The sequence below is a fragment of the Schistosoma haematobium genome, chromosome 4 (genome assembly GCF_000699445.3).
Source record: "Schistosoma haematobium chromosome 4, whole genome shotgun sequence".
Taxonomy (NCBI): domain Eukaryota; kingdom Metazoa; phylum Platyhelminthes; class Trematoda; order Strigeidida; family Schistosomatidae; genus Schistosoma; species Schistosoma haematobium.
The window spans coordinates 46,074,741-46,093,370 of record NC_067199.1 but is presented as its reverse complement, the minus strand read 5'-3'; the positions used below and the strand labels follow the sequence as shown (position 1 = coordinate 46,093,370).

The following is an 18,630-nucleotide window of genomic DNA, read 5'->3' as shown; positions in this document are numbered from 1 at the left end:
CAAATACGACAGCAATTGGCCCTTACCTGACAGTTTACTCTCTATAAGGCTATTAAACTTACTAATCAAACGGGAATACTGACCCGGTTGCCGATCAAAGTACATCATATCGATCTTAGGTAAAACCATGTTACTAACCATTGTATGTAACGTGTCCTTCAGTTCTTCAACTCAATCGATATTTGAGATGTTACATACCTTTCCTGAGTGATTATTACACCCAGTATCATAATCCAAATAATTTTCCACTTCATCATTTATCCCACATTTATCCACGGGAACCGTTCATCGTCCTCGATGGCCTTGTATTCTAATTCAGCGATATCAACCTTTTCTTGGAGATCTCACATCTTAATTTGCCGTTCTAATTCAAGCCTCTTTTCTAAATTCCTTTTCCTCAGTAATGCTTTACCTAACTTTAATCTAGAGGTACCAAGCTAACTACAGGACATACTTTAAATACTAATATCGTCACATTTATCATCATTAACATCAGAAATACCACAAACAGCTCTAGAAATTTTACTATCCATTTCGTCATTTTTTTCAGCCTTTTGTTCCGTGTTTCTATCGTATTCGTTGCTCCAAATAATTGATTAGCAAAACAAATCTGAACTAATCCAAACGGAATCGATCAATAGGACCAGGAGTTTGGAACCGAAATATCCAGAAAAATCCAAGGTATGAACACAGAATCATAATTGAAAAACTTTATGTTACGTCCAGGTTTTGCTCGTTCCAGTTATTGAAGTACGGACTATCGATCTACATGCAAACTACGAACCCAAATTAAAAACAGAACCAAGCTCCAATTTAGATACCAAACTTATTCGTCATCCACAAATAATCGACCAAATGTCGTTCTAACAACAATAATCATAACAACTACAAAACAAACCTTCAATTTTGTAGGTTTCCGGAGCAAAACTCCCAAATACCAAACCAAAGACAAAGACAGCACCAAAATACCAAACCAAATGTAACACGTATTCTTAGCGCTTACCTGGAGGCAGGAGCAATCTGAAACACAACACAACAGTCAGGACTGGCAGATGCCACTCAAGTGAGAACACAGCGTGCGAGCACAACAGAGATATATTAGAAATTGAAATACGCGGTTTTTGTACAAAAAGAGAAGTTTGTTACAAAATAGTTTTACTCATCATCCAGCAGGTTTCGTTTGCGCAAGCTTTGTTCTTCTTCTTCTAATACATTCACTTTCTGTTGTCCTGCAATAAGGAAAACAAACCTGCATTAATGAAGTTACACTTAATGATTTTCGATACTGTTACACTATCCCCTCTCTTCATGAGGCACTGTCCTCAGTGCCTGGTGCTGGACATGGGTATGCTACCCCTCCTTCTGGTGGCATTTCATAATGGCTGACGGCAGTCGCGGGGTTGACAAACGGGGTATCTAAGTGCACCGTTGTCTTGTCTGGCTTTAATTGATTGTAGTGTACTGTTATAACATCGTCTTGGGGTCGTTGGAGGTTACGTAAGACGAATGTAGTGGGAGACCGCATAAACACAACCTCGTAAGGTCTTTGCCAAGGGTGATGGAACTTGCTGCATGTCCCCGGTGGAGCCAAAGGGCGGTGCAGCCACACATGATCTCCGGGTTTATACACAGGTCCGTTCGTCTTGCGATCGTACACGTACTTTTGATGCTTGCTGGCATTTTGTAGGTTGATCTTCACTAAGCGATAGGCGTCGGCTAGGCGGCTGCAATGATTACGGATGTAAACTACATCATCTTGGACCTCGCATGGTAACAGCGGTATTTGCAGCTCAACGGGTAGGCGCAATTCATGCCCAAAAAGTAGGGTCGCTGGTGAAGATCCGTGCACTGATGAGCGGTAAGCTAACAGACATTGTGGTATCACGTCATCCCAACATTCCGTCGACGACTTATTGATAAACGATTGAAGGAGAGCTTTGATAGTCCTTTTGGTTCTTTCCAATAAGCCGTTACCTTCTGGATGATATGCGGTAGTGTGTGTTTTCCGGATTCCCAATAATCGACATACCTGGGCGACGAGATGACTTTCAAATGCTGAACCTTGGTCAGAATAGAGTGAGAGGGGAGCGCCGTACCGGGATACCCAATGATCAATGAAAGCCCGAGTGACTGTGAGGGCATCTTGTTGTGGTATAGGCACAGCTTCACACCATTTGATGAAATAGTCTACCATAACCAGTAAATAACGGTTTCCGTTCTTTGACGTTGTGAGTGACCCCATAATATCGATGCCGACTCGCTGATGCGGACCTTCTATCGTCATTGGAACTAAGAGTGCGCGGGGTATTTGTCGTGGTGACTTGATAGCATAGCACGTGCTACAACTTTTGCAGAATTCTGCAACGTCTTCGTGGATGGATGGCCACCAAAACCTTCGGCAGATAGCATGTTCAGTCTTCCATTTTCCTGAGTGCCCCAGTTCTCGGTGTACCTGCTACATAATATTCTGAACTTGTATACGTGGTACTATCAATAGTGGTTGTTTTGATTCACTGACTATAAACAGCGTGTCTTCATACAATCTTAGACTATCCCACTTGGCACAAAGACGGCGCGTCGCCAAGGAATGATCCTTTAACTCTGTCATAGATGGTTTATTATTGCCATGTAGTTGCCTCTGATAAATAAATCGCAGATCTGGGTCTTCTGCTTGAAGAGACGGCCAGTCGATCTCGGGGGCTGTGCTAAGGACGGCACTAATGGTATCAGGAGAATAAGGTATAGGAGATAGAGAATCAGCGTTTGTGTGTCGGCTTCCGGGTCAGTGTTCACAAGTAAAATCAAACTCCTGCAACCTCTCCTGCCAGCGTGCTACCTGACCTTCTGGTTCACGGAACGAACGAGGCCACTGTAGTGCACGGTGGTCTGTGCGTACACGAAAGGGTCGTCCTAAGAGATAATGACGAAAATGTTGCGAAACGTTTACTAAAGCCAGCACCTCCCGACGGATCGTAGAATACCTTGTCTCCCTCTTGTCTAACCGCCGACTAGCGTAAGCAATGACCCGCTCCTGTCCATCTAGTACTATTTGAGACAGGACTGCTCCAATAGCTGATGAACTAGCATCTGTATCGAGTATAAACTCACCCGCACTGACAGAAGTGTCCGGAAAAGCTAGTATGGGTGGAGCAGCAAGACACGACTTCAAAGTGCTAAATGCTTGTTGACATTCTGTGGTCCACAAAAATGTTCGTCCTTTGTGCGTCAGGCGATGTAGAGGTACTGCCAGGGATGCGAAAATCGCGTACGAAACGTCTATAATAAGAAGCGAGTCCCAGGAAGCTGCGAACATCCTCGGCAGATTTCGGTTGTGGCCGGTTAATAATGGCGCTCGTTTTTCCCTGATCTGTTGCTACTCCATCTTCTGTAATGCGATGCCCTAAAAAGAGCACTTCTTTTTGCAATAGTCGACATTTGGATGGTTTTACTTTTAAGTTATGCTGCTTAATTCGTTGTAGGACTGCCTCCAAATTGGCATTATGCTGTTCCGGCGTTCTGCCATACAAAATAATATCGTCAAGGTAAATTAAACACTGGTGTGGTACGAGACCGTGTAGAACTGTCTGTATTAATCATTGGAAAGTGACTGGCATCACTTCAAATTCATACAGACCATTGAGTACTGTGGATGCAGTCTTTTTTCTATCTTGAGGTCGGACTTCCACTTGCCAATATCCTGGTGCTAAGTCTAAAGTCGAGAACCAACGAGCGCATTTCATGGCATCTAATGTAGCGTCTAAACGTGGAAGTGGGAAAGAATCACGTTTAGTTATAGCGTTAAGGCGGCGGTAGTCTACGCATAAACGTAGAGAAGAGTCTTTCTTTTTACTAAAACGATAGGCGATGCCCATGGTGATGAAGATGGTACAATGATCTTTTTCTCTAGCATATCTTTTATCATTGATTCTAATTGAGGCTGGTAGTGAACTGGTACTCGGCGAGGTGGTTGACGTAGTGGCATGTGATCACCTGTGAGGATGGAGTGCTGTCAGTGATCGTCCGATTTCCAGAGATATTCTCAGAGAAAATGGAATTAAATTGTTGGAGTACATCAGTGGTAGCTCGACAGTCTTTTTCACTTATTATTTTATTATCCCGTACCTGACGTACAATTTCTGAAATTCCTACCTGGGCTACGGACTTAGTTGGCATTTCATGGTGTTGTATTTGCGCGACAACTCCACCAATACTCGCTTCTGACTTATTCATGTGTATAGGGACCTGGTATTTTAACATGAAGTCGACCCCGAGAATCATGTCCCAAGTCAGTGTAGGGCGAACCCAGAATTCATGTTGAAAAGGCTTCTTGTCAATCGTCAGCTCTAACCCTATCTTAGAACACGCTTTCAAGGGTTCTTCGCTCGCGGTAATTAAGGTAGAAGAGCATTGTTTACGCTGAATGCTGTGATTAAGTTTCTGCAAGAGGTCTTCCTTGATCAAGGATACTGAAGCTCCTGTATCTAACAGTATAATAATCTCAGTACTTTGCACTCTACCCCAAATAGTAACAGGGCACAAATGTTTAACATAGCAAGACGATATATGCAAACGACACTGCTTACCTCTGTTTTTCACGCGGTTGTGCCTGCATTTTTTGACATTTTTGCCGAAACGTCTGCAGTAGAAGCATTCTGTTTGCTGGTCTCGATAGTTGTCCCTTGACGACCGTCCGTTCCATGTGGAAGTCGGCTGCCCTCGTCTACTATTTCGGTCAAAAAACTCTCTAATAGCCGCGGCACTTTGGAAGCTATCTTGTCGATTAGGTTCGATGGCTTCATCGATAGTCATCACGGTTGGTCAGTAGGTCGCCAATGGAACTGACAGTCTTTCAGCAGTCAAAAATCGAAGTGCCGTTCGTTTCAAGTCGGCTGTGTCAGCCGGTGGCACTCAAAGTAGATGTTCTCGCAGTGCACCTGGCAGCAGTCCTTCAATAAAACGGGAGCGTGTAATTTCTTCTCGCCCCAAGATGTCCAGGCTAGGGAATGCCTGGGTTGCTATCTGCTGTAATGAGTGAAGATAGTCCATGGGGCTTTCATGAGGTTTCTGGTGGCGAGACAAAAATTGGATGGCTGACTGCTGGGTATCCACCTTCAACGAAAAACATTCATCTAAAATCTTCCAATTTTGAGATGGTGAATTGCACGTAGTAAAGCCGTTAGCTGTTGCTCGTTTCGCTGCTTCGTCATCTAAGTAGGACAGAAGGTAGTCGAAGTGTTCCGAAGTTGAACGCGACGTAGGCACGTCATTACTCTAATTTTCCAGATGTCATGGTCTGATGAGACGCCAAACAGTGGCGGTTGGTGAAGGGTTGTGTTGACTGTTAATTTGCCAGAGATGGCTGGGGGTTCATCATGTTTTGACATCCCATCTCCGCCACCACTTGTAACACGTATTCTTAGCGCTTACCTGGAGGCAGGAGCAATCTGAAACACAACACACCAGTCAGGACTGGCAGATGCCACTCAAGTGAGAACACAGCGTGCGAGCACAACAGAGATATATTAGAAATTGAAATACGCGGTTTTTGTACAAAAAGAGAAGTTTGTTACAAAATAGTTTTGCTCATCATCCAGCAGGTTTAGTTTGCGCAAGCTTTGTTCTTCTTCTTCTAATACATTCACTTTCTGTTGTCCTGCAATAAGGAAAACAAACCTGCATTAATGAAGTTACACTTAATGATTTTCGATACTGTTACACAAAGACAAATCAAAATGTCCGAAAATTATGACATAAACAAACAAGTCCAGAGATTAAGTAAAACAAATGCATCCGAAAACACAGTGAAATTAATAATATTCAATATAAAGGTTTCAGTCAACCAAATTTCTTCAGTTCTCCCGTATAGGTGTATCGGGATGTAAAATTCCGATCATAATCATCTCAGTCTATAAATATTCACTATCTTGAGAACTGGCTTGAAATATTCATCAGTCATTTTATACCTAATAACGAGATGACTAAATCGTTGGTTCAAAGATGTACGAAGTATGGTTTGAAGACACCTGTGATGAAATACTAAAAACGCACGCTATGTGTCTGAGCATCTGGACTACCTATTCCTCCTATCTACATATTTCAACAAGTTATCTGCTTTATGTTTGTTTTAACACACAATTATGTCCAATAATCAGTTAACCCACTCAAGTGCTTTTATGAAAGTTTTACGACCTTTCGGTTTATATGTTACGAAAACCCAGAGGCACGGTAGATGTTGGCAACATGCAGGAGAAGGCATGCAAATTATTTAGGCGTAAATTCATGTATTGCCAACGCTTAAACCCGTTGGACTATGCCACAAGTGGCAAAAGCCGTGTTAGCTTTCCTATTTGGTTGCGAAATGTATCCAGAAGTCAACCTGTTGAGGTTGATCGAACCTGCTTGCTTCACTCCTGATCATCATATTACTCATGTATGACTCAGGCTCGTTCTGAGACAAAATATTTTGTGACTAGAGGAACAGAAACTCATCTTGAATACTTCCGTGCTATCAGGCCCAAGAGACTGCGCTTTAAAACTGTTTCACTGAATAGAACCTCATGATGGAAAGTCAACTCCTGGAGAGTCGGCGGATAATATTGTTATCCATAAAAAATGTCTATTACAAGGTCAAACAACGATGATCCAAACGTAAAACCTTGAAGAACAGAAGCTGAAGTCATCCGTTTTGAGTACAGTTTTCCTTGAGCTTTAACTCGATCAAGAGTTCTTGAGGAGATAACGTGTACATGGTCGGTTCACGTCTTTGGTACTTTTCTAAATATCGAACAGTGCTGTAAAATCTGTCGGTCTACTTAGTTGAACTCTGTAATAAAGTCAGTATATATTTCTGCGTTCTGGAACCTGGGGTTAGGAGAATATTTGATATGCACATCCATACCCAAGTCTGAATCCTCACGAACCTGTGTTGGACTTAACAGTATATTGACCAAAAAGGAATAGCAATAAAGTTATTACGTCCAAAAGTTAATATAACAATAAACAACTTATAAATTATTAACGCAAATAAAGCTTCAGGGACGTTACTTAAATCAGCTGGCTGTTGCGTGTTCCGTTGTGCTTGGTATCAAACATCCACAGCTATAGGTAATTATTAATTTCATTGAAGTAAATATGGCTCTAGCTAGTTTTCTGGACGTAGAATGCAATAGAAATGCCACAACAAGCCATAGTTAAGCTTTGAATGATCATTGAGGCTAATATACTTGACGCAATGTTAGTTAAACCTATTCCTCCTTGGTTATTTCTAGAACATTTTCATCCCTTTTTATGAACTGAAACAATTGACAGTCATGATCATTCACATGGGATTACACCCAGTTCACAAATGCTTAACAAGATTTCAGACCATCGATCACCTAAAACTGGGATATCATTTTCAGGGATCTCCAAAGGTAGTCCTTCAGTGCTTGCTGCTGCTTCTTTGCTTTGGGTTAGCTGTCACTCCTTCTACTTCTTCAAAGATCAGAAGTCTCATATCTGCCTCGCATCCAAGTTACTCAATAAAAAAATTCAATGAATGGTAGCCGAAGAGCAGCCAAACTGATGTTCAAGGAAATCTGCTCATCGTTTCAGTTTGATGGGATGAGAATGAATCAAGCTTTCGTTTTTTAACAGGAGCAGTCTCACCAACATCTGATAATTAATATCTGCTTGTTTGAAAAATCTTGAAAGCTGCCTAGTTTTGCATATCGCGACTGACGTATCCATCACCTCAGATTTTACTTCCCATCCATTCTGTCAAACATTAGGTAGACGTTCTTTCACTTTACATTTGAGTAACCTTTGATCGTTATATTGTTTGGATCCTGGTGCAATGATGTTCATAGTGACCTTTGGTTAGATGGATGCTTCCGAAATTTACTGTATTTCTTATCATTCCGGTTATGGCCACCACTAGATATTACTGCTAGTTTCACGCTTGCGTGGATATCATGTCAAACAACATGGATGTAAAGATCACCGGAAATTGGCTGAGTGCCTTCCTAATTATTCTTCAAAATGTTTTTCATAAACATGCTCGCTGCTAGTTTGAACCTCAAAGGGTTTTCTTTCTGTGGTTCTTCCAATAGAATGCAAACGAACTCACGATTGTGCTAGAGTATTGCTAGCTTTTAAATATGTTTCGTGCTGGTCGATATCACTCGTTTTATCCATAGAAGAAACCAGACTATTTGTAAAAACAATTTTTATTCAGATGTTGGTGGTTGTCACAGCCCGATTTCTTACAGCGTGGAGGTATATTTCTTTTCGAACAGCCTGAGAATTATATTAGATTAGTAATTGTCTTCCAAACTGAAAAATGTTGGCGCAGCGCACCGAAGACAACTGACAAAAACCATCCGCATATTTCCTTCTTGTGACAAGTTTGTAAAGTTCTAGCACTGTGTTTCTTAAGACTTTGACACAGAAAGGAAGTTCGTGGGGTCAAGTGAAGTTTTTAAACCTGAATTTTGTTTTGTTCTGAGAAGACAATAGTGCTGCAGAAGCTAGTTATCTGTGGTAAAACCCTGACATCACAGTCAGCAATATGAATAATCCTTCGTGGTATAAGCTTTTGCCATCTGTCTTACCGCTGGCAAACCGTCTTCATTGACAATGCAAAACGTAAGAGAACAACTATTCTAGTCATTATAGCTCGATCAGATCATTGTGATATACAAGTCTGACCACAAAATCAAGTTAGCAGCTACAGTCAACGTCAATGTAAACATAATAATAAACATCGATTTTTGAGAGAGATACAACACTCGAAAGTGATTAGATATATTTTGCTACTGGTACAAACATAAATTCTAAAATACATATTCAACATTTCATCAAGAAATCTTAAAAGACTAACCACCTTGTGTTTTAGTATGAAAAAACAAGAGAATGAAGTTTGATATAAAGAAAATTGAAGAAAACATTTAGACAGAAAAAACTTTACTCTATTTTCTTCTGATTTTATATGATCGACAGACAATTATGATTGGTTGAGAGTAACTGATATTGATTATTTAATATAGAAAAATATTCCGACAAAATTATGTAAGAAATTGTGATAATTAGAAGTATTCGAATTATCATAATACCTAGGAATGTCTGAAATAGTGCATTTCACAGTAAATAAAAGTAGATGAACACTAATGAACGTATTGTATCTGGAATTCGAAATCAGACAGACATCGATTACAAAAGAATAATTAGTTCATACAAACACCACATCCTCCATAGCTTAAATGAGAATTCAACTTCTGCAATCCATTGTACCTAATCAGCTTAGGTTCATCATATGTCTGCCCAACTGTGTGTTCGATGTAGATTTTATATGATCTAGAATATGCTCAATAGTAGTAGAATTAACAACTGAAATCGGAATATAGTGACCTGGGTATTGAGATTGTATACAATCACCATGTCGGTTGTGTACTAAAATCACTGATATCTAGAATTTGATCCATTGATCTATCAAAACTATCCTCCTCAACGAAATAATTTAAGGTCCTTATGTCACAATGCCATGACCGATTTGACGTTCACAATTTGCATTATCTTTCCACATCTCACACTTTGATCACTATATATTAGTATTCGGAGACACACACAGATATATGGGATGCTGCTGCACGATCTAGACTTCGCAGAGAGAACAAACCAGATTCCAGTGAAGGAAGAAGCGCCGAAAATGGATAGGACACCTATTGAGGAAAGAACACGACTGCGTCACAAAGCAATCTCTCACATGAAGTCCGCAAGACCAAAGGAGAAGCGGAATACCAAAGAACACATTACGCCGAGAAATGGAGACAGACATGAAAAAAATGAACAACAATTGGATAGGATTAGAAAAGAAGGCCGAGGAGAGAGTGCTTTGAAGAATGCCCGTTGGAAGCCTATGTTCCATTGGAGGTCACCGGTCTAAGTAAGTAAGCAAGTAATAGAGTATTTCCTTCTGTTTTCCAGAGTGATATTTTATTCTGTATTAGTCATTCTTGTATTAAATTTTATAAACTATACTCATCATGACATGCAGCTTGTGATTTGTCATAACTTTAAGTATTTTTCATGTATGTGATTTTATCCTAATTATAAATCGAAATGGGTGTTTTTCTCGACTAGAATCGTCGTCGAGAGTTTAGTTATTAATAAATTTTACCCTGTACCAGTCTTCACGTTTTCACTCTCACGTCGTTGGAATTGCAGTGGTTCCTCGTTTTTACAACCGAAATAATATGTGATTCCGACACGACAATTAGCGGCAACCAGATGTGACGTTTTACGAAGTAGTAATAACAGTTGACCACCATTCATAACAAGTTCGGGACCTTTAAATTTCACACACGAACTATTAACTTCTCTGGTCAGTCAGTCAGTCAGTCAGTCAGTCAGTCAGTCAGTCAGTGACAACGTAGCACCAGGCACATACATGCATCGATCCAAGTTGCCACACCTCGTCAGCACAGCAAGCCAAACACCAAAATATTTGAACCACTTAACTCAATCGTGTAATATATAAAGGAATGATTGCATATAATGATATAGTACAGGAAGAAAGAATTAGTTCGTAGAAAGAAAGATATGAAATAACATTAGTCTCATAGTCCAAGGGAAGACAAAGTGTGTATACACCTACGCCATTGTGATCTATTCTGGACCATGTCTTCAACCATTGTTACGATGGTCGCCCGAACCCCAAACAAGTAGTCTGCACCTATCTACATGTCACAGACTAGAAGCAAGTGACTTTATGGACTGATGACACGTTTTGGTTTGGCCGCCGTTAACTGCCCACAAAAGCCTCGTCTGATATTATTTGTTTTCAACTTATTTGTACCATAAATATATACGTTGTTCAAAAATAAAATGACATATATTAAACCATAAGTATGTGATAGAATGTGGTTGTTGAGCGAATGACATAAGATGACAAAGGTGGCCCAGATTGGCATAAGCCACTCTAGCTTTTACTATACGTGCTTTGATCTAATCAATCAGGACACCACTAGCACTTATGCAGCTACCTAGATACACGAATTTTTCGACTACTTCTATCTGCTCACTATCCAGGCGGAGTACAGGATTAGAATCCTGCCAGTCTTTTAGAAGTACTTTACACTTCAAAAGTGCAAAGCACATACCGTACCTATGGACTTTGATTGCCGACTGATCAAGTGCGAATTGCATGGCTTAGGCATTATCACACAGTGAGGTAATATCATACTCATACTCAGAATCGAGAAGTAGTTCTCCAGGCAACAGATCCACACCGCCATTACTTACATCCATCAGAGCTGTTTCCAGAATGTCATCGATGGGGAAGTTGAAGAGGAACGGTGATAATGGGCAACCCTGTTTGACCTGACTGCTTGAATGGAGCAACGGAGAAAGGTGGTTAAATGCCCTCATTCTGCCTGAGGTGTTTGTATATAAGGCTTTTAGGATGTTAATAAACTTCCCGGACACACCCTCCTTCATTAGTTATTCCCAGAAAACAACCCTGTTCGACGAATCGAAGGCGGCTCTAATCTCAAGAGACAGTATGTTGTTGACTTTTGATAAGTGTGACGGTGTTGTATCACTTGGTGGTGGTTGGAGATATGGTCGATAGATTCACGACCATAACAAAAACCAATCTGATCCTTGCCGTTCATCCTTTCTCAAGATCTGAGCATTCTACGAAGTTAGACGGATACTAAACGTTTGAACGCGATCAAATGTAGACTCATCCTCGTCATTGTTTTTGTAAAAAGGACGTGAACACTTTTTAAAGATACGGACAACCATCAACTCATTTCATGATCTTGGAACATTTTCTGACTTTCAGACGTTTGTGAACATCATAGACAGTTTCCTCACCAGGAGGCCACCAACATATTTAAATAAGATGGAGGTAGGTCGTCTGTGCCCGTTGACTTGTAACGTTTCAAGAGTTGGGATCTCATGAGAACTTCCGCCTCATTTGATGGATCAGTCGTCACGGGCCTTTGAGGGCAGGACAGTTTGACCGATGTTACCGGGGCAGCAAACTATTTGAGCTGCTCCTCAAAAAACTCTTTTCATCGTCCAAGACCTCGGTAGATGTTATTGATTGACATCTCGTCATCTTCACAGATTGTTCCGCTCACACCAGACTTCTTGATGTCAGTGACTCTGATGAATTGAAAGCGCCCCTGGTAGCTACCATATGCAGCCACGCCTTCTAACTCATTGACACGATTCAACCAACAGGCTTCTCGGTCCTTACGCAAGCATTGCCCTATTTCATTACGTACCAATCGTCGTTTGTGGTCGGACGCACAGTAACCTGTAGTAGACTGACAGCTTTAAGAGATTTGCAAGGCGCCGGAAGAGACCCTATGCTTATAAGCGGAACGCTTCGCAATGCCGCAGGCGACTTTACATGCCATTTTCATGGCATCGTACAAATGCAACCAATGCTCATCTATAACTTTCGGCGGAATGTTAGCTAGCCTTGAACCTAGCTCGGTTTGATATTTAGTTGCAACAGATGCCCTAACCAATTTACTGACATCAACCCGTTTACGACGATGAGTTTGTTGGCCACTGAAAAGTAAGGTATGATTTGCGCAAACAAGGCGTGATCAGAGTCCAGAAAGGTACTCCAAAAGGAGCGTCGGTTTTGTACACAACCACACATGCGGTAGCTGACCGCACTGTAGTCTATCTGCGTTCAGCCCTGAGACACAGAGAGAGGACGACAGGCAATCAGTATGCAAATTGTCGGGACGTTCATGTATCTAGGTAGCTGCATAAGTGCTGGTGGTGGCCTGACTGATGAGATCAATGCACGTTTAGTGAAAGCCAGAGCGGCTTATGCCAACCTAGGCCACCTTTAGCGCCCTCTTGATGTAAGTTTGGCTGTAAGAGGTGGGGTCTACAACGCGTCTGTCAGAGCAGTTCTTCTATATGCTTGTGAAATCTGGCCTCTCCAAGTTGAGGATGTTAGACGACTCTCTGTGATCGGTCATCGTTTTCTCCGAAGAATTACTGACATCCAGTGGCGACCCCATGTTATTATTGCAGATGTTCGGAATCGTGTGTTCGTGCGCAGAGAGGATGAGGCAATTGGTTTCACCATCTTGATACATCAACTTCAGTGGCTTGGACATGTTCTCCAAATGTCGTCCCAGAGAATTACGCGCCGTGCTTTATTTTCGGACGCAGGGACTGGTTGTAAAAGGCGGGGAGGTGGTCAGTGTAGGATCCAAACTACGGTTTGAATGTAGAAGAATAGTGTTCCGTGACTTTAGACACGCGCCCTATCCCGTCGAAATCAGAACAATAATAATCGGGTAACTAGCGGTTCTATAATTCATAAGAAATTTAATGTAAATCATTACCTAAACAAATATTATCACCCGGCTATTCAACCAATGATTGTTCAATCAATTAAATCTAAATTACTATAAATAAAGAAGTTGATAGAAGATGAGGAAAAATTACCAATCACAACAAATGAACGTTATTCTATTCTGACTGGATAGATCACACACAACAGGAGGAACAAATCAATATGGCTACCGCCAAGAACAAGTGTCAAGTAAAACAACGCAGATGCAGTTCAGGAAGAAACACAAACTTAGTGAACGCGTAATAAAAACAAAAGCTATAACAAAAGTCTAAATATTAACAATTCAAATGTAATCAAAATACAACAATGTACAACCAATGGGATCAATAGGAATAAAGTACAAGTATATACATGGAGGGATTTTCACCAACACACAAAACCTTCAAAATGGATCTTACACCGGCCCCAAAATCCCTCCATACCACACAAGCTACCTTGATGCCTACGGTTATGGTTCATTATATAACATATCACACCGTAGGAACGAGTAGGAATTCCAACAGTACGCCTGCTTGATCTAACTACATTAATAACAACAAAGACTTATCCCAAGCTTCAACGAGACCTGCTTCACCTGTTCTCTGATGATCAACGATAACAGTCGTGATATAGACCTAATCACTCTTCCCCAAACTCCACCCATGCTGTTGGATGAGGGCCTCACTGGCAATTCAATGTTTATCTTCTGATTGGACTGCTGCACAAACTTGCTTAACTCACAAACTGCCTACACGAAGCTTGACGCACTATCTCTGTAAATCTCCGGAGGTTTCCTTCTTCTTCCAATAAAACGTAATAAGACCATTATAAATGAATCAGTAATCAAACTAAACATCATTTCAATATGTACTGCCCATGTTTGCAAAAAAGTAAACAAATATCCATACCCTTTTTCTAATGATCTTCCTATGTGTCCTTGTTCTTTAGGACAATGTCTAATTATCATTTCCGTCACTAAGTGTCGACTGGGTAAAATTACTGGATGTTTAAAAGCATTTGGGGAATCTGAGTATCTTAGTCGACCTCCAACGCAGAGTAACCCATCACACATTATCAATGCTAAATCTTTCAGATCATCATGACATATTACTTTAATGCTGTTTTCAAATTCACTAAGTAATTCTCCATACACTTCTCTCTGAACCATCAATAAAATCTTATGCTTGGCAATCTCAAACTCTTTGACCTTTAAACATCCTAGATGAACGGATCCTTCACAACCCGGAAAACGAAGTACCATCAGGAAATCGATGAACCTTCTAAACAAGGTTACAGCTCTGACTAATTTCAACCACTCGGAATAATAAGAGAGAATAGATGTCATGTTGTACTTCATACTACTCAAGTTAACCACAGCAGTTTTTCTAAATTCAATATCGTCAGGAGTAGGTTCCGGACAGTCAGTGATTGTTATATAAAATTCGCCATGCAATAAAGTAGGACATTTGAACCAAGATTCAAGATCGGTCATTTTTTGTATACTTCCTCTACATAATAATTCACTTATCTGCTTAACGAAACTCTTTGCTTGATCACAAGTGCGAATAGATATCAAGCAATCATCAACATAGAAATTATTCTTGACAGTATCTACGACATAACTATCATAACCGTCAGAGAATATTTGGGCCGTCTTATTCAAGGCAAGATTTGCACGAAAGAGCGATGATGTGGCACCAAATGCATGAGTTGTCATTTGAAACTCAGACGGTTCTCTCGACATGTCCCCCTCCTGTCACCACAGAAATCTTGAAGCTCCTCGATCAGACTCAGGGACATTCATTTGCATGAACATTTCTTCAACATCTGCAGGGATTGCAACTGCCTCCTTGCGAAAACGTAATAATATACAGATTAACTCAGCGGTGGTATCGGGTTCTTGATAAATCATATCGTTTGTGGGAACCCCTGCAAACTGGGCGGCACAATCAAGGACCACTCTAAGATCTGGTTTTTTCATGTTTAATACTGCATGATGAGGTAAATACCATTGAGGGCGATAATAAGACTGCAGATATATTTCAAAGACCCTCTCCGCATAAGTCTTAGTAAAATTCCTTTCAATACCTTTGATATACCCGATGTGCAGACTGACATCCTTCGACAACATACCCTTCAAACTTTGTAATCTACGGTTTGCTACTTCATAATAATCCACTTTCATATCTGGATTCCTTTTCCACGGTATAGAAACTACAAAATGACCGTTGTCGAAGCGCGTGCCACCTTCCACAATCTTTATAGCTACCTTGTCGTCTACTGACAATGATTTATCACTTGAATAAGCATCTGAAAACTCTACGTCATAAGGCTTACGTATTTCGTACTCCAATGTCTGTATCTTACTGGTATGATTATCAACTCTTTTCCTATATTCCGAATACGACGCAGGTCCGAAAACCGTCCACCCCAGCAACGTTTTCACAGCGTACGGGTTCTTCCTTCCACCCAACCGTTGGTCTAACACCAAATGTGCTTCTGGTACGTCGCAACCAATCAACACTAAAACTTCTTCAGAATCTAGGCTATCTATTGGCACATCACTTAAATGCGGCCACTTAACTAGGTTGTTTATTGCTGACTTTGTTGGCTTATGACCTGGTATACCTGCCACAATCAGAGCTCCTTCGATCGTAACATGTTCAGATCCAACTAAAGAATATACCTCAAAAGGCGCACTCGTGATCTTCATTGTTCTATTACCGCCCACAGTCTGAACTACCACTGATGCTTCGTCTTCGCTCAGCTCGAGAGACCTCAAACAGTTTGACTTTATCAGTGTCACATCAAAACCGTTGTCCAACAGAGCATAACCCACAATCTCGGCTTTTCGCGATTTCAACCGTACGGGAATCATGCCTAAATACACTTGACTGATTAGTGATTTAGTATGTCCGCAACAACGCAAGATACCAGGTTTCTCACTCTCGCTGTGCAACAAAGAATGGTGTTTCTTTTCACAAGCATCAACGTTACAGCGCTTTGTCATCTTACATTCCTTAACTCTATGTCCTTGTCTAAGACAGACGAAACAGATACTCTTGCTTTTAGCGTGAGACCATCGGTTTTGAACTGTAAGCGCTAAGAACTGTGGACATTAATCAATGGCATGGTCTTAGGAACACATACTGCATTTGGTTTTCATTGTCGAACTATTCCCTTGCTCTGATTGCACGTGACAGTTCGTCTTTACGTTATGTCCTTTTTAGAACGGTTTGCTAACCGTCCAAATCTACTACAAGCCACTCTCGCACGCGATGCGATAAACTGAGTGAGCTCGTCGAAGGTCGGTTCCCTGTTATCTTCAGTCAATTTATCCACCCCGTCCGCCCACTGGGCTTGCATAGGTTGAGGCAAGAGTCTCACTATTCTTTCCAAGGTAACTAAGGAATTTAGATCAGAAGTATAATTCATCTGTTCCAAGACCATGGCACAGTTTTCCATTTTAATAACCAAGTTTAATAGTTGGTCCCCGTCAATGTACTCAAAATTCACAGCACTGAATAAGTCCTCTAGTGTTTCTCGAGCAATTACGTGAGACTGTCCGAAAAAACGTTTTAAAATCTGCCTTGCTCTTTTATAGCCAGAGGATGACTCCATCATGACGCAACCTTCAATAGCTGTTTTAGCCTTACCCTTACAGTAGTGTATCAAATAGAGCAAGCGCTGTCTATCATCCGTGACTCTTGATGCTACATACGTCTCAAAGTGCTTTATAAACTTCCAATAACCTCTTGGCTCTCCATCGAAATAACTCAGTTCAACCTTTGGTAGCTCTGGGCCAACAACATGGACTATAGGCAACATGCTCTTTCCTAGTAATTCAGGCCTTTGCTCCTCTTATAAACTAAGATTTTTTATATCATCTGACATCGAATTAATACTAGAATCAGTGCCATGATAATTAACACTATTTAAGTCTGAACCATAACCCTTAAGGACGTCAAAAGGCACTTGCTTGACAAAAGGGGTTTCTTCGTTAACATCGACGAACTTTGAGCCTGATCTCCTTCGACGATTAACTGGCATTATAAGCGACACGAATAAATATTTCCAGAAAATCCGTAAACGATTACCAAAGGATTTCGGCCAAGTAATACATGTTTAGAACTGTAGGATCCAAACTAAGGTTTGGATGTAGAAGAATAGTGTTCCGTGACTTTAGACACGCGCCCTATCCCGTCGAAATCAGAACAATAATAATCGGGTAACTAGCGGTTCTATAATTCATAAGAAATTTAATGTAAATCATTACCTAAACAAATATTATCACCCGGCTATTCAACCAATGATTGTTCAATCAATTAAATCTAAATTACTATAAATAAAGAAGTTGATAGAAGATGAGGAAAAATTACCAATCACAACAAATGAACGTTATTCTATTCTGACTGGATAGATCACACACAACAGGAGGAACAAATCAATATGGCTACCGCCAAGAACAAGTGTCAAGTAAAACAACGCAGATGCAGTTCAGGAAGAAACACAAACTTAGTGAACGCGTAATAAAAACAAAAGCTATAACAAAAGTCTAAATATTAACAATTCAAATGTAATCAAAATACAACAATGTACAACCAATGGGATCAATAGGAATAAAGTACAAGTATATACATGGAGGGATTTTCACCAACACACAAAACTTTCAAAATGGATCTTACAGTCAGTTTATGATACGGTGTTGTGATTTATAAGAAATGTTTACAGGACTGGCTTGGCTTGACCCCTTACGACGTCTTAAATGGTGTTCTGGAGAAGGTGCAACACGGCGGCTAGAGATGCTCTCAGACATGGTTCATAATAGAAATCAGCGGCAATCCAGCTTTAACTCCCCTCATAAAAATGAACGTAACTTCTTTAACTGAAATAATTCTGTGTGGCAATGCTTTTGCTAATCAGACTGCACCTCCCATTACTGTTATTTTACTAGGACACAAGAAATTCTGTAAATTGTTGTGCTTCTTTTTTCTTATAGCCACATTACATTCTTTACGTCTTCACATACTCATTATTATTGCGTGGCGCATTTGTTTCTGGTGCACCTTTGTACCAATGTTTCTGTGTTCAAGTATTGACAAATAAAATAATCTATTAGATTCCAAATAAAGTTCTGACATTTTGGTCGCTTCCTCAGTCTGAAATTACCGATCACACGATTTTATTATCAATTAATTTTATAACCTGTACTTGTTCATAATTCTTCAAATCTTTTCGTCTATAGCCTTTAATATCTGAATATTCACACACTTTTAATT

The 18,630-nt window shown here is 40.5% G+C and overlaps 1 protein-coding gene across 1 annotated transcript; it reads right to left on the bottom strand.

Moving 5' to 3' along the window:
* Positions 1 to 867: 867 nt before the first annotated feature.
* Positions 868 to 17,820, bottom strand: MS3_00000518 (uncharacterized protein). The gene is made up of 5 exons (XM_051208252.1): positions 17,731 to 17,820; positions 17,628 to 17,690; positions 17,331 to 17,592; positions 4,584 to 5,653; positions 868 to 1,229 (listed from the first exon to the last, which is right to left on the bottom strand). The coding sequence occupies exons 4-5, from the start codon at positions 4,807 to 4,809 to the stop codon at positions 1,156 to 1,158; spliced, it is 300 nt and encodes a 99-aa protein (XP_051067167.1). The 5' UTR covers positions 4,810 to 5,653; positions 17,331 to 17,592; positions 17,628 to 17,690; positions 17,731 to 17,820; the 3' UTR covers positions 868 to 1,155.
* Positions 17,821 to 18,630: the final 810 nt, after the last annotated feature.

Coding starts and splice junctions, on each gene's coding strand:
- MS3_00000518 (XM_051208252.1), bottom strand. CDS start 4,809: ATGACTATCGATGAAGCCATCGAACCTAATCGACAAGATAGCTTCCAA. Junction 1,230..4,583: donor CAACCGCGTGAAAAACAGAG/GTAAGCAGTGTC, acceptor TCCTTATTGCAG/GACAACAGAAAGTGAATGTA.